The sequence below is a fragment of the Pongo abelii genome, chromosome X, assembly GCF_028885655.2.
Source record: "Pongo abelii isolate AG06213 chromosome X, NHGRI_mPonAbe1-v2.0_pri, whole genome shotgun sequence".
Lineage (NCBI taxonomy): Eukaryota > Metazoa > Chordata > Mammalia > Primates > Hominidae > Pongo > Pongo abelii.
In genome coordinates, this window is record NC_072008.2 from 49,556,150 (window position 1) to 49,568,185 (window position 12,036).

General features: G+C 55.7%; 2 protein-coding genes and 1 non-coding gene across 15 annotated transcripts; 1 reads left to right on the forward strand and 2 right to left on the reverse strand.

The window, feature by feature from the left end:
• Nucleotides 1–1,120: 1,120 nt before the first annotated feature.
• Nucleotides 1,121–4,317, reverse strand: PRAF2 (PRA1 domain family member 2). Its single transcript, XM_024240560.3, has 3 exons — nucleotides 3,801–4,317; nucleotides 2,395–2,612; nucleotides 1,121–1,968 (listed from the first exon to the last, which is right to left on the reverse strand). The coding sequence occupies exons 1-3, from the start codon at nucleotides 3,977–3,979 to the stop codon at nucleotides 1,829–1,831; spliced, it is 537 nt and encodes a 178-aa protein (XP_024096328.2). The 5' UTR covers nucleotides 3,980–4,317; the 3' UTR covers nucleotides 1,121–1,828.
• A 116-nt stretch (nucleotides 4,318–4,433) lies between these two features.
• Nucleotides 4,434–10,357, reverse strand: WDR45 (WD repeat domain 45). Of its 13 annotated transcripts, none has more exons than XM_054544535.2 (11): nucleotides 9,961–10,357; nucleotides 8,034–8,105; nucleotides 7,830–7,904; nucleotides 7,636–7,740; nucleotides 6,638–6,743; nucleotides 6,423–6,517; nucleotides 5,858–5,937; nucleotides 5,537–5,745; nucleotides 5,356–5,457; nucleotides 5,128–5,273; nucleotides 4,434–4,903 (listed from the first exon to the last, which is right to left on the reverse strand). In XM_054544535.2, exons 2-11 carry the CDS (start codon nucleotides 8,086–8,088, stop codon nucleotides 4,794–4,796), a joined length of 1,083 nt encoding a protein of 360 aa, XP_054400510.1. In that variant the 5' UTR covers nucleotides 8,089–8,105; nucleotides 9,961–10,357; the 3' UTR covers nucleotides 4,434–4,793. The 13 variants fall into 13 exon arrangements, with proteins under 13 accessions (XP_054400510.1, XP_024096322.1, XP_063577368.1 ...); XM_024240554.3 differs by having other exon boundaries at nucleotides 6,638–6,746; nucleotides 9,961–10,302; XM_063721298.1 differs by having other exon boundaries at nucleotides 5,537–5,655; nucleotides 9,961–10,277.
• A 1,222-nt stretch (nucleotides 10,358–11,579) lies between these two features.
• On the forward strand, nucleotides 11,580–11,719 carry LOC112131070 (U4 spliceosomal RNA). Its single transcript, XR_002913220.1, has one exon. It is a non-coding gene; the product is annotated as a U4 spliceosomal RNA (small nuclear RNA).
• Nucleotides 11,720–12,036: the final 317 nt, after the last annotated feature.

Sequence of the window (12,036 nt, forward strand, 5' to 3'; positions counted from 1 at the left end):
CAACTTCTTTGCCTGTCTGCACTCAGATTTCTAGCCAACCTCAAAACAGTAACTCTTGGTAATATAAATGGTGATAACAAAGACCCTGTCCTTAACCTCCCTATACATTTTTTTTTAATTTTTATTTTTTTGAGACAATGTCTCACTCTGTTGCCCAGGCTGAAAGGTAGTGGCGCGATAACGGCTCACTGCAGCCTTGACCTCCTGGACTCAAACAATCTTCCCACTTCAGCCGCCTGAATAGCTGAAACTACAGTTGTGCACCACCATACCCGCTAATTAAAGAAAAAAAAAAATTGTAGGCTGGGTGCGCGGTGGCTCACGCCTGTAATCCTAGCACTTTGGGAGGCCAAGGCGGGCAGATCACGAGGTCAGGAGATCAAGACCATCCTGGCTAACACAGTGAAACCCCGTCTCTACTAAAAATAACAAAAAAATTAGCCGGGTGTGGTGGTACGTGCCTGTAATCCCAGCTACTCAGGAGGTTGAGGCAGGCGAATTGCTTGAACCCGGGAGGCAGAGATTGCAGTGAGCCGAGATCATGCCACTGCACTCCAGCCAGGGCGACAGAGCAAGACTGTCTCAAAAAAAAAAAAAAAAATGTAGAGATGGGGTCTCATTATGTTGCCCAGGTTAGTCTCGGACTCCTAGGCTTGAGCAGTCCATGCCCAGCTTTTTGAGACAGGTTCTCACTGTTGTCCAGGTTGGAGTGCAGCGGCACAATCACAGCTAACTGCAGCCTCTACCTCCTAGGCTCCGGCCATCCTCTTGCCACAGCCTCCCAAGTAGCTGTGACTACAGAAGCACACCACCATGCCCAGCTAAATTTTAATTTTTTTGTAGAGATAGAGTCTTGCTATATTGCCCAGGCTGGTCTCAAACTCCTAGCCTCAAGTGATCCTCTAGTCTCAGCCTCCCAAAGTGTTGGAATTACAGGCATGAGCCACCGCACCTGTCCTTCCCTGTGCTTTAATGCTGATCCAGAGGTAATAAGTTCAAGGAAGGGCCTCAGAGATCACCTCTTCAGCCCACATATTCAGGAAGAGTCTAGCAGAATTGAAAAGTAGAAGGCCACTTCTGTCCTTTGAAATGTACAAGGACTTTACCCAGGAGTCTCAAATTGGCATGAGAGATGCAACAGGCTTTATTGTTGCAGCAACACTAACATATATGCCCCATTCTCTGCTGAGGCCTGTCCCCACCTCATCCCTTGGTTGTCGATGGTGTGGAACATTGGGGTGAGGGGCAAAATCCCTAAGCAGAGCTGGAGGGAGGCAAGTGGGACTGGTGAGGGTCGGGATCACCTGGACCAGTGGTCCAACAGTCAGGATACCCGACTCTATCCACACAGGGGCATGGAACACTTGGGTTCTGAGTTCAAGATTTGGCAATGTCTTGACCTGGGTTGGAAGGTAGGGTGGGGTCTGGAAAAGCTTTGGTCCAGGGTTCAAGACTTGAGAGTGCCTTGCCCCAGGCCTCAGTCTGGGGATGAGCATGGAGAAGGGTGGATGGGAGTGTCTCTGGGTTCACAATTTGAAATTGGCCATGGATGCTCTGGCCTGAAGCCCGTTTTGGGGCTGGATGTAGGTGGCTCTTGGTCCTAGGTTCAGGGCTGGGGAAGACTCTTGTCCCTAGGTAATGGGGGCTGGGTGTGAGGGATATCTTAGTTTGGGGCTGGTGTGGGGGTAGGGCAGTCACAGATGTCCTGTTTTGTTTGGGCAGGGGGCTCTAGGCTCCTGTTTTAAGTGCTGGGAAAGGGCTCTGGGTCCCAATTATGGGCTGGGGGCGGGGTGGTATTCTCCAGGTCCTGGGTACAGATCCCAGGGCCCTAGGATCCAGCCTCCTGCTCTTGTCCCAGTGCCTCTAGTAGCAGGCCCATTGGCGTCCGCTTGAGACCAATGCTCTCGATCTTGTTCTCAATCTTGTTCTTAAGGTTGCGCAGGCGCAACGAGGCGTGCACCAGGATCACTGTGGGCGGCACCGAGAGGGGTGGTCAGTGGAATAGATCTCAGCCTGCAGCCAACCGGGGCCCACCGAAGGGAATTGGCGCACAGGCAGGCCAATGGAGTGGTGAGCAGCCAGGACGCCTCAGATACTGAAAGCGTGGCCGAGTAATTGGCTTGGCAACGTGGGCATGGCCAGGGAAGGCGCCCAGTAACGGGGACGTGGCCAGTGGAAGGCACTTAACACCAAGAGTGAGATAGGAAAGGCGATAATAAAATGGGTGTTCCCAGAAGGGGGAACGAAGCCCGGGAAGGCGCTTTTAGCGGGGTCGTGGCCCGGCCCTCGGGTTTCCCAGCCCCCTCTCAACCCAGGGACCGGGGCAGGGCTGGCCTGGTGCCTTAAGCATGCTCTGGCCGCTTTCCTGGCTATCTCGGGGCAGTGGAGACTCACGAAGCACCGGCCCGGCGATGCTGAGCAGGAAGGTGCAAGCGCCGCCCGCGACCCAGAGAACCAGGAGGCCGACGGCAAGCACTGCGGCCAGGCAGGCGGTAGGGTGGCTGCGGCGGCAGCGGCGCACAGCTGCGCGGGTCTCAGCTGCCCACACCAGCACGCCGAGGGCCACCGCCACTACCAGCGCGCTCAGGAGCGTATGAAGCGGCCGCACGTACCTGCGGGTACAAGGGAACCACGCTAGCCGGCCGGGCGGAGAGACGGCCTCCGGACCATCACCCACCCTGGGCCCCAAGAGCCAGGGTCTCCCGTCTCCGGACGCTCCAGCCTGGCACATCCTCCCACCAGCCCTGTCTCCAGCAGGCCCATCTGCCAGGGCTCCCGACTCACCCCTATAGACCCCTCCTTTCCTCCTTGTCAATTCCACTGTCTTGTCTTCCTCGGGTTCCCGCTTCAGGCCCTCCCATCCTGCTAGACACTCCCCACACCCCCGGGCTCCCAACACTTCCCTGGACTTTCCTTCCGACTCTACCCCCGTAGGGCCCCTCATCAGCCTGCCCGCAAGCTCCCCCTTTAACCCCAGCACCTGCAAATCCCTCTTCCAGGCCTTCTGTCTCCACACGTTCCCCTCTCCCCAGGCCTAGGGTCCTTATAGGAGCCCCCTCCAGGCTTCCTCCCCTCCCAATGCCCCCTCCAGGCTCCTATTTCCCTATAGATTCCTCCCTCCATCATTGCTAGGACCTCTTCCAGGTCGTCAGCCCCACTCTGAACTTCCAGCACTGCTCAAGTCCTTCCTCCAGATTCTCCATTCCTCTCTGGTCTCAGGCTTTCCAACCATGGATCCTCCTCCTGGGCCCAAGTTCCCCAACAGGTACCTGCCCCTGGCGCCTTCCAATCATAGCCAGGCTCCCCTCCAAGACCGGATCCCCAATAAATACATCTTCTAAAACCTCCATCTTTACCGTTTATTTCCCGGTCTCTGCCCTAAGTACTCCAGGGTCGGCCTCAATCTGGCCCCATCATTCACATCACACCCCCCCTACGCCCCTCAAGTACTCTCATGTCCCCCTTTCGGGCCCTCCTTTTTTTCCGGTTCACCTTCCAGCCCACTTTCCCCTTCAGTCCCACACTTGTCTCCATCCTCCCCAGATCTTCCCTGTAGACCCCCATCCCCCGTAGGCCCTCCTCATCAGCCAGGCTCCATCTCCCTGAGGCCCTCCTTATAACTGGGCTCCACCTCTTTCAAGGCCCCCCTTCCAAGCCCCTCAGGCCGTCCATCTCTACTGACTTCGCCCTTCCCGGCCTTGCATCCCCCTCAGGTTCCCCGTCCTGGTCCTCAAAGACCTGCGGGTCTAACCCCCACGCTCTGCAGACGTCCCTGGCCAACCGGCGCCTCCCTCCCTCACCCGGCGAGAGCGAGGCCGATGCCGAAGCAGAGAAGGTAGTTGGTTTGGTAGTAGAGGAGGTTGTTGATGACGCGGTGGCACCATCGCTGCGGGTCGCATGGATCCGGAGCCGCCAGACGCGCCGACCCCAGAACAAAGTCGTCCAGGGCGCGTAGCGGTGGCAGCCGCACCTCCGACATCCTGCCGGTTAATGTGGCTGGACCAGCCAGGAGGGGGCCGGACTACAACAACCGTTACGCCCCTCGCCACCGCGGGGCACACCGGGAAATGGAGTCTGGGCTGGGCAGCTTTTTCCTAATCTCCTAGGTGGATTGCGCAAGGGCGGCGATGCACGTGACCGGAAAAGCAACTAACACGCCGCTCAGGAAAGCAGCAAAGGCTGCCGGGAAATCAAGCCTTGGCCACGGAGCGAGATGCTCCCAACCCTTGAAACTGCTATCCACCCCCGCGCGGGGCGCCGCAGGGGCTGCTCCGGGCGGTGCCAGCGGCTCAAGCACAAAGTAGCCAGACAGATAAGAAAGGAGGGACTGTCACAAGGATCCGAGTTGGATTCCACCTCCTTCCTGTCAGCGCCCAAGAGGGTCACATTTCTCCAGGAAACTCCATGCCCCGCCCCTGAGGTCAAGCCGTAAATGCCATTAAGGGCCTTTTATTCGTATTCATCACATCGGAGATCATCTCTTCCTAGGAAGCTTTAAAAAAATCCCCAGGTTGGATTAGGGCACTTCCTCTGGGTCCCTGGCAATTTCCTCCAGGTTAGGGATCCCAAGGGGTCGCTGCCTTCCTGGGTCTCCGGCCTGGCCCTTGGGGCACACAGTCATCAAGAAGTGCTGGGGGGAAGTGAGCTCTTTATTTAGACATAGCTCTGCTGAGTGGAAAGTGGGCACCAGCCCCATTAATGCTTGCTGGCTGGTGGCTTCCAAGCACGCCCCACTGCCAAGGCTCAGCTCTGCAGTCTGCCACTGCAGGTCCCTAGCACAGCCCCCAGGGTCCTTAAAAGTCATCATCATCACAGATGTCAAGGTACACGTCGAAAGCCTCTCTGTTGCAGTTTCCATCGGGGGTGAAGACATATTTGTGGAAGGTCCCATCTACGCAGATGGCTGGGGAGGGGGGTGGTGGTAAAAGGTCAGAGGCTGCCACAGCCACAGGCTCCAGTCCTCTCAGGCATCTCAGGACCTAGGGTCTGCCTCCAGGCCTTTGCCCAGTGCTGTCCCCCTTACTGATGATGAAGCTGAGCCTCACAGGGCCCTAAAATCCTTTCAGGTCCAACCCGCAGTTCTTTGCCCCATGCAGTACCCCCAACCAAGGGGCTGTTCCCACTCACCAATGACAGAGTTGACGTTCTTGGAAGTATTGCGACCGAAGGCGCAGATGCAAGCTGACTCAGCAGGCACAGTGAAGCTCGCCAGGCTCCACTGAGAGTCCACGTACTGCCCAATCATAGGCCCCACCTTGCCCACGCGAGCCAGCCTGCAGGCAGCACCGGCTAAGCCCAGGTATGGTAAACGGGCAGGGGGACAGGGACACGGTAGGGTGGGGAGGGGGTACTCACGCGGAGCGGCGGTTGAGGCGGGTATCCTTGAGAGCAAAGATATGGACGGTGCCCTTATCACTGGAAGCGCAGAGGAAGGAGGAGTCGTGGCTGAAGTTAATGCTAGAAGACAGATCAGCAGTGATGCCCATATGTCATGTGGTATGGGGTCACCAGCCCACCATGCATACCCTGTGCTCACCAGTAGAGGGTGGCAGGGTCAGTGCCTCGGCGCAGCTCTACCAGTTTCTCCTTGGATTGTGTGTCAAAGAGGCGAATAAGGGTACCCTTCTGGGAGGCTGAGGCCACTACAGTGCCTGGCTGGTTTAGAGACACACAGGCTATGTCACTCTGATGTGCATTGATCGTGAATGGAGCAGACGAGGTGCCAGGCTTTGTGCTCGCCAGGTCCTGGGGTAGGAGGGAGGAGTCTGAGGTTGGGGTGGTATGGAGGGAAGGGGCCAAGAGTCCACAAGGAAGCCAGTCCACCAACCTACCCACCCTTGTCCACTGGACGGCTCACCACAAGTTGCAGACTCCCACACTTGTGTCCCGGGAACACTAACAGTTGCTTCTCCAGGCTGGGACAGAGGTCACAGAGCCCTAGGGTGTGAAGATGGGGGGGTGGGGTGGGCGGCTGAAGAGGAGGCAGCATCTCAGAATGGACAGAGCTGGATGAGGACCAGACTTCAACCCTCCACGATAAGCTTAACCCAAAGAACCCTGAGGGGGCTCAGCTCAGCTGCACGCCCCGCCAGCTAGGCAGATTCCATTCCTTGCTCTGCAGCTGTGGAATCTAGTAAGCTGCTATCACAGCCCCAGAAGCTCAGGGATCCCTGACACACCCACCCATGTCCTCAGGAGGTGTTTCTGCTCTGCCACTGGCGTACCCAGGGGTGGGGCAGGACGAGAGGTGGGGAGAACTGGCTGAGGGCTGGAAAGATGGAGAGGCTATGAGTGTGAGCATCTCCCTGCCTCTTTCCCCATTTCTCTGTGTGTGAGTGCCCCTTCCTTTCTTTCCTCATCTCTGCCCCTCTGCCCCATCCACTGTTTCATGCCCTTACACCTGTGTATCTGAGCCCTCTCACCCTTGGGGTTGTCCCGGGTATCAAACTCAAACAGCTTTCGGGGATTGTCGGGGAAGGAGTACACATAGATGCGGTTCTTCAGCACGATCACGATCCTGTGGGTATCACACAACACAGGATGGCCGTGAGGGGGTGGCGGGATGCCCAGGGAGGACTATCCCTCTCACTTACTGTGGGGACCTCCTACCTCCCACCCCGGTCCTCCTCAGGCTCACTTGTCATGGCGCATGCGCACAGAAAGCACTGGCTTGGTGAAGGTGAACTCCAGCACCAGCTTCTCCTTGGAGTCCTTGCCCTCCCGGGCATCGTCCCAGATCAGCACTGCTGGGCAGGTGGGTGGGTTGTCGGGGCCAAGGTTTAGGGTAAGGGGCAGCCCTGGTGACACAGGATCCACCCCTGCTTCCCAGGGGCCTCAACCTACTTGCTTAGCCTTTCAATAAACAACCAGTGAGATCCTCGCACAGCACGAGCACTTGTAGATATGATCCCTGAGAGGAGTGTTCTAGACTGTTACACTCATCTACAGATGAAGAAACTGAGGTTCAAAGTGGTAGAGTGTCTGGCCAAGGACCTCAGAGCCCATCAGCAACCAAACAGGGACTCACACTCAGGCCTGTAACTTCCCCTTGGTAACTATTTCTGCCTCCAGGGTCCTAGTCCACGCACCCTGGAGATTTCCGTGAGGAATCCTAGGGCTCTGTGACTCACCTAGGGCAACTCCTGCCTTGTTCAGATGGGATCATCAAGAAAAACCCTTAAAGTAAGATGGCACTTGAGGCTCAAGCCAAGGGGGTATTGGGAAGACGGCTCCAAGATTTTAAAACCTATTGCTTGTGTGACCTTGGATGAGTCACTTAACTGCACTGGGCCTCAGTTTCCTCATCGGTAAAGATGGGGATAATGATCCTTCCTACCCCATAGAGTTACTGTGAGGATTAAATGAGTTAATAAACGTAAAGTGCTTAGGGCAGTCCCAGGCTCACAGTAAGTGCTCTAGGGCATGGCACACAGGAGGCACTCAATCAGCATTTTTAAAATGAAAACAAAGCACCAAGCTTCTCAAGCTATAAGATCCATGACTTCCAAGCTGTAGGCCTCCTCTCTGTGTGACTCTGAAGTACTCTGACGTCTTCATCTGCCAGTACCTTGGGGTGCCTGTGGGAGGCCAGGAATCCGAGAAATCTGGGCCAAAGGGCAGGATGAGGGCACTTACCTGAGATCTCTGAGAACTTGGGACTACTACCACCGCCCACCAAGGCCAGAAGGTTGGAGCGGTGCAGCATCTCCACCAAGCCCATGCTGCCCACCTGCTCGTGGTCTGGACAGGGACCAGGGTGTCAGTGGAGGTGGGAGCCAATGCCCAGCCCAGCTCTTCTGCCCATTGCCCCTCCCCTGCCAACAGCTCACCCAGATGCCCCTTCTCCATCAAGGGCTCCACGTTGTAGATGCGCACACCTGTCTCCATGGCGCAGCAAAAGCAGCCTGGGGGATGGAAGGAATCCAGACTGCCTTAAAGAATGCCCAGGTAGGAAGCTGGGGGCCCACGGCCCACTTCTAACCCCTCTTTCCCTCGCTTCCTCCCACAAGGGTACAGGCCCAATCCTCTCTCACTTTGGTCTTGGTTGAAACGCAGGCTGGTCACTCCTCGAAGTGGCTGTTGAGTCATGGTGCAGGATTGTTCCCCTGGATACAAATGGGATAAAGATGAAAAGAGTCCTGGAGTCTCCCCTCCAAGTTCTGCCTCACCTGATTTCCTCCTCCTCCCACTCTGCTAACTACTGACTCTGGAGTGACTGCAAAAAAGATAAAAACAGGCCAGGTGTGGTGGCTCATGCCTGTAATCCCAGCACTTTGGGAGGCCAAGGCGGGTGGATCACCTGAGGTCAGGAGTTTGAGATCAGCCTGGCTAACATGGTGAAATCCCGTCTCTAGTAAAAATACAAAAGTTAGCCGGGTGTGGTGGGGCGCACCTATAATCCCAGCTACTCAGGAGGCTGAGACAGGAGAATCGCTTGAACCCGAGAGGCGGAGATGGCAGTGAGCCAAAATCGAGCCATCGCATTCCAGCCTGGGTGACAGATCGAGACTCCGTCTCAGGGGGTAAAAAAGATAAAAACAGAGAGAGTCCCAGGGTCTCTGCTCTAAGCTCCCAAGATCCCAAACAGCATGGCCAGGAACCCTCCTTCTTTCAGGTTTGGCAAGCTCCAGGCCCACACTGATGTGGACCCCACACCTCCTCTTTACATGCTGGCCCTCACTGACTTGTCAGGAAGTAATGTGATAGGGGGTGCCCCCGTGATATCTCCTCCCCACCCCCAGCCAATCTTGATCCCAATGCCAGACATGGCCTGGAACCACTCCCAACCCATTTCTCATCTTCACACCTGACCTAGCACCGGACTCTGTCAATAAATAGACAAAAGTGGGCTAGGAGATGCACTTCTTGTACCTCCCTGACTTGGCCCTGAGACTGCTACGCTTGGTCTGCCATCTCCAGGAACTCCTCTGCTCATACCCTTCTAACTGTACCCCAACCTATTTGACCACCCCAGAGTCCTCTCACACCTTTCCCCCTCACCGGCTTCCCCAAACCCCTTCAGGATGCCTACCTTGGGATGACCCCTTCTCATGCCTTGGTAACTACCTATCAGGGCCAGCCTAGACATTCCCTTAGATCGGCTTATGCCCTGGGGACTCTACCCTAGGATTCCCCCTAGCACTCTAAATTTTCCACCCCTGGGACATCTCCTTCCTTGTGTTCTGCTGTCCTTGACTACAACATAACCTGGCCTGGACCCAACCCCAGGAACCCCACCCATTCTCCTAAGATTCCCCCTCTAGACCCCTATCCAACACCCTGCCCCAGGGCACCCTTGCCCTCTAAGACCCTTGCCAAAAACAAACCACCCAAAACTCCTACCTAGGAGAACCTCAACCCCTAAGATGCCTGCGCAGTCCCCTACTAAGATTACTGCCATAGAGCCCCCAACTTCCCTTCAAATCCTCAACTCCCCAAGAACTCTGGCCAGACACACTCCTTCCCCATCCTCCAAGAGTCCAAATCTCCTTCCTTTCTCTCAGTTACACCCTCCACTGGAATGCCTCATGCTCTTTCTTTGGACAGCTCTGCCTTAGAGTTATTCTCTGGACAGCTCCAACTTTCAAGACCCCTTTTTTGCACCTCCATTCCAAACGCCCGCGCCACCCCAGACTCTGTCCGGGATGCCTCGCCCCTCTCCCAAGAGACCAGCCGCATGCCCCTTCCAACGCCGGCACCCACTCAAGACCTCTGCCTTAGACCCCTACTCGAAAGACTCTCAGCCTCCCCGCCTCCCCCAGACCCAACCAACCCTGGGGTCGTGCTCCAGCTTCCTGCCGCCTTCACCGGCCTGACCTCCGCGTGTCCCTGACCCGGGCCCCAGCTGTCGGTGCCGCCCGCGGCCCGGTTTTCTGACCTCCCGGGCCTTGGAGCCCGGCTCGGGTGTTTACATCAGGCCCTACTTCCGGGGGAGGGAGCCTGTCGCAGGAAATGACTCACCCCAGCTGGAAAAAGGCGGCCGCCGCCTTCCTCGCCCAGTTCCCGGGTCTTCGGAGCATCGCGAGTGACAGTGGGGTTCTCCGGGGAGGGCGTGGGGAGCGGAGGAAGGTCGGCTGGGGGACCGGAGGCGAAGGGGGTTCCTCAAGGCCGAGACTGTCTGAGGGAACCCGGAAGGGTGGGGAGAGAGAGCGTGTCTTGCCCCCAGCAAAGCGAAACCGGCCGAGCCCTCAGCCCCTTGGTGTCACCCACGATGGGGGAGTAAACCTTCCCTGCGAACAAGACGCGGACCTTCGCGGCGGCCGAGAGTAGCCGCCCCAGTTCGCAACACACAGTCCTCCCAGGCTTCCAGAGGGGCGGCGCTGGGGGTTACAGGCAGGGGGCGGACCTGGAGACCTTGAAAGTGGAGAAACCTCCTTGGCTCCGGGAAGCCAAGGAACAGATTTCACTTTCTTTCTCCCCACCCTATTCCCCCAACCCCGCCAGCTCTGAGTTTTGTCTTTTGTGTTTTGTTTAGTTTTGTTTACTGAGACAGAGTCTCGCTCTGTCGCCCAGGCTGGAGTGCAGTAGCGCGATCTCGGCTCACTGCAACCTCCGCTTCCCGGGTTCAAGGGATTCTCCTGCCTCAGCCTCCAAAGTAGCTTGGATTACAGGCATGTGCCACCACGCCCAGCTAATTTTGTGTTTTTAGTAGAGACCGGGTTTCTCCCTGTTGATCAGTCTTGTCTTGAACTCCTGACCTCAGGTGATCCGCCTGCCTCGGCCCCCCAAAGTGTTGGGATTACAGGCGTGAGCCACTGCGCCCGTCTGGAAGGATTTTTAATTAAACTTTACATTAAGAAATAATAAATAGGCTGGGCGCGGTGGCTCACGCCTGTAATCCCAGCACTTTGGGAGGCCGAGGCAGGCGGATCATGAGGTCAGGAGTTCGAGATCAGCCTGGCCAGCATGGTGAAACCCCGTCTCTACTAAAAATACAAAAAGTTAGCCAGGCATGGTGGTGCGTGCCTGTAGTCCCAGCTACTCGGGAGGCTGAGGCAGGAGAATCACTTGAACCCAGGAGGAGGAGGTTGCAGTGAGCAGAGATCGCACCACTGCACTGCAGCCTGGGTAATAGAGTGAGACTCTGTCTTGGAAAAAAAAAAAAAAAGCCGGGTGTGGTGACACGGGCCTTTAATCCTAGCTACTGGGGAGGCTGAGGCAGGAGAACCGCTTGAACCTAGGAGGCGGAGGTTGCAGCAAGCCCAGATCCTGCCATTGCACTCCAGCCTGGGAGACAAGAGCGAAATTCCCGTCTCAAAAAAAAAAGGGCTGGGCATGGTGGTGCATGCCTGTAATCCCAGCACTTTGGGAGGCCGAGGCAGGTGGATTGCCTGAGCTCAGGGGTTTGAGACCACCCTGGGTAACATGGTGAAACTGCCTCTCTACTAAAATACAAAAAATTAGCCGGGCGTGGTGGCGGGCACCTGTAAGTCCCAGCTACTCGGGAGGCTGAGGCAGAAGAATCATTGGAAGGCAGAGGTTGCAGTGAGCCAAGATCGTGCCACTGCACTCCAGCCTGGGCAACAGAGGGAAACCCTGTCTCCAAAAAAAAAAAGAATATTCTTGAAAAAAAAGAAATATGCTTTTTGCAGTGGCAGTGTCATAGCCAATGAGGTTTAGCCAAGGTGTGGATATTGCTAATTGGAAACTTTTCCCAATACCCCGCTCCGAAGACTTGCAGTATAGTTGGCATTGGCAATTTTTGACAGTCTATGAAGACTGAATATTAAAGAAAAAAAAAAGAAAAAATACAGAGAAATCTCATACTTTTAATACAATCAGGGTTTCATATTGATGAAATCCCCCCTTTACTTTTTTTGAAGTATTGTTTTGATGCTTCTGTTTTTTCATATATTAATATATAAGAACATCTTTTTAACTCATCCTTTTTAACTGGTTCATGATATTATGTAGCATTGTTCAGCCCTTCCCCAACTGATGGCTGCCTAGGTTGTTTCAGATACTGTGTCGTCAATTCCCACGTATATATTTACTTGTGAATTTTGGCCCTATATACTCCCCTTGGCATGATTCCAC

Bases quoted from the DNA above. Each gene is read 5' to 3' on its own strand.
- PRAF2 (XM_024240560.3), bottom strand. From the start codon at position 3,979: ATGTCGGAGGTGCGGCTGCCACCGCTACGCGCCCTGGACGACTTTGTT. The intron at 2,613-3,800 runs GTGAGGGAGGGA...TTGTACCCGCAG, and splicing joins ATCGGCCTCGCTCTCGCCGG to GTACGTGCGGCCGCTTCATA. The intron at 1,969-2,394 runs GTGAGTCTCCAC...TGCCGCCCACAG, and splicing joins CATCGCCGGGCCGGTGCTTC to TGATCCTGGTGCACGCCTCG.
- WDR45 (XM_024240554.3), bottom strand. From the start codon at position 8,088: ATGACTCAACAGCCACTTCGAGGAGTGACCAGCCTGCGTTTCAACCAA. The intron at 6,747-7,635 runs GTAAGTGCCCTC...CCACCTGCCCAG, and splicing joins CAAGTTCTCAGAGATCTCAG to CAGTGCTGATCTGGGACGAT. The intron at 5,458-5,536 runs GTGAGCACAGGG...TCTGTCTTCTAG, and splicing joins GACCCTGCCACCCTCTACTG to CATTAACTTCAGCCACGACT.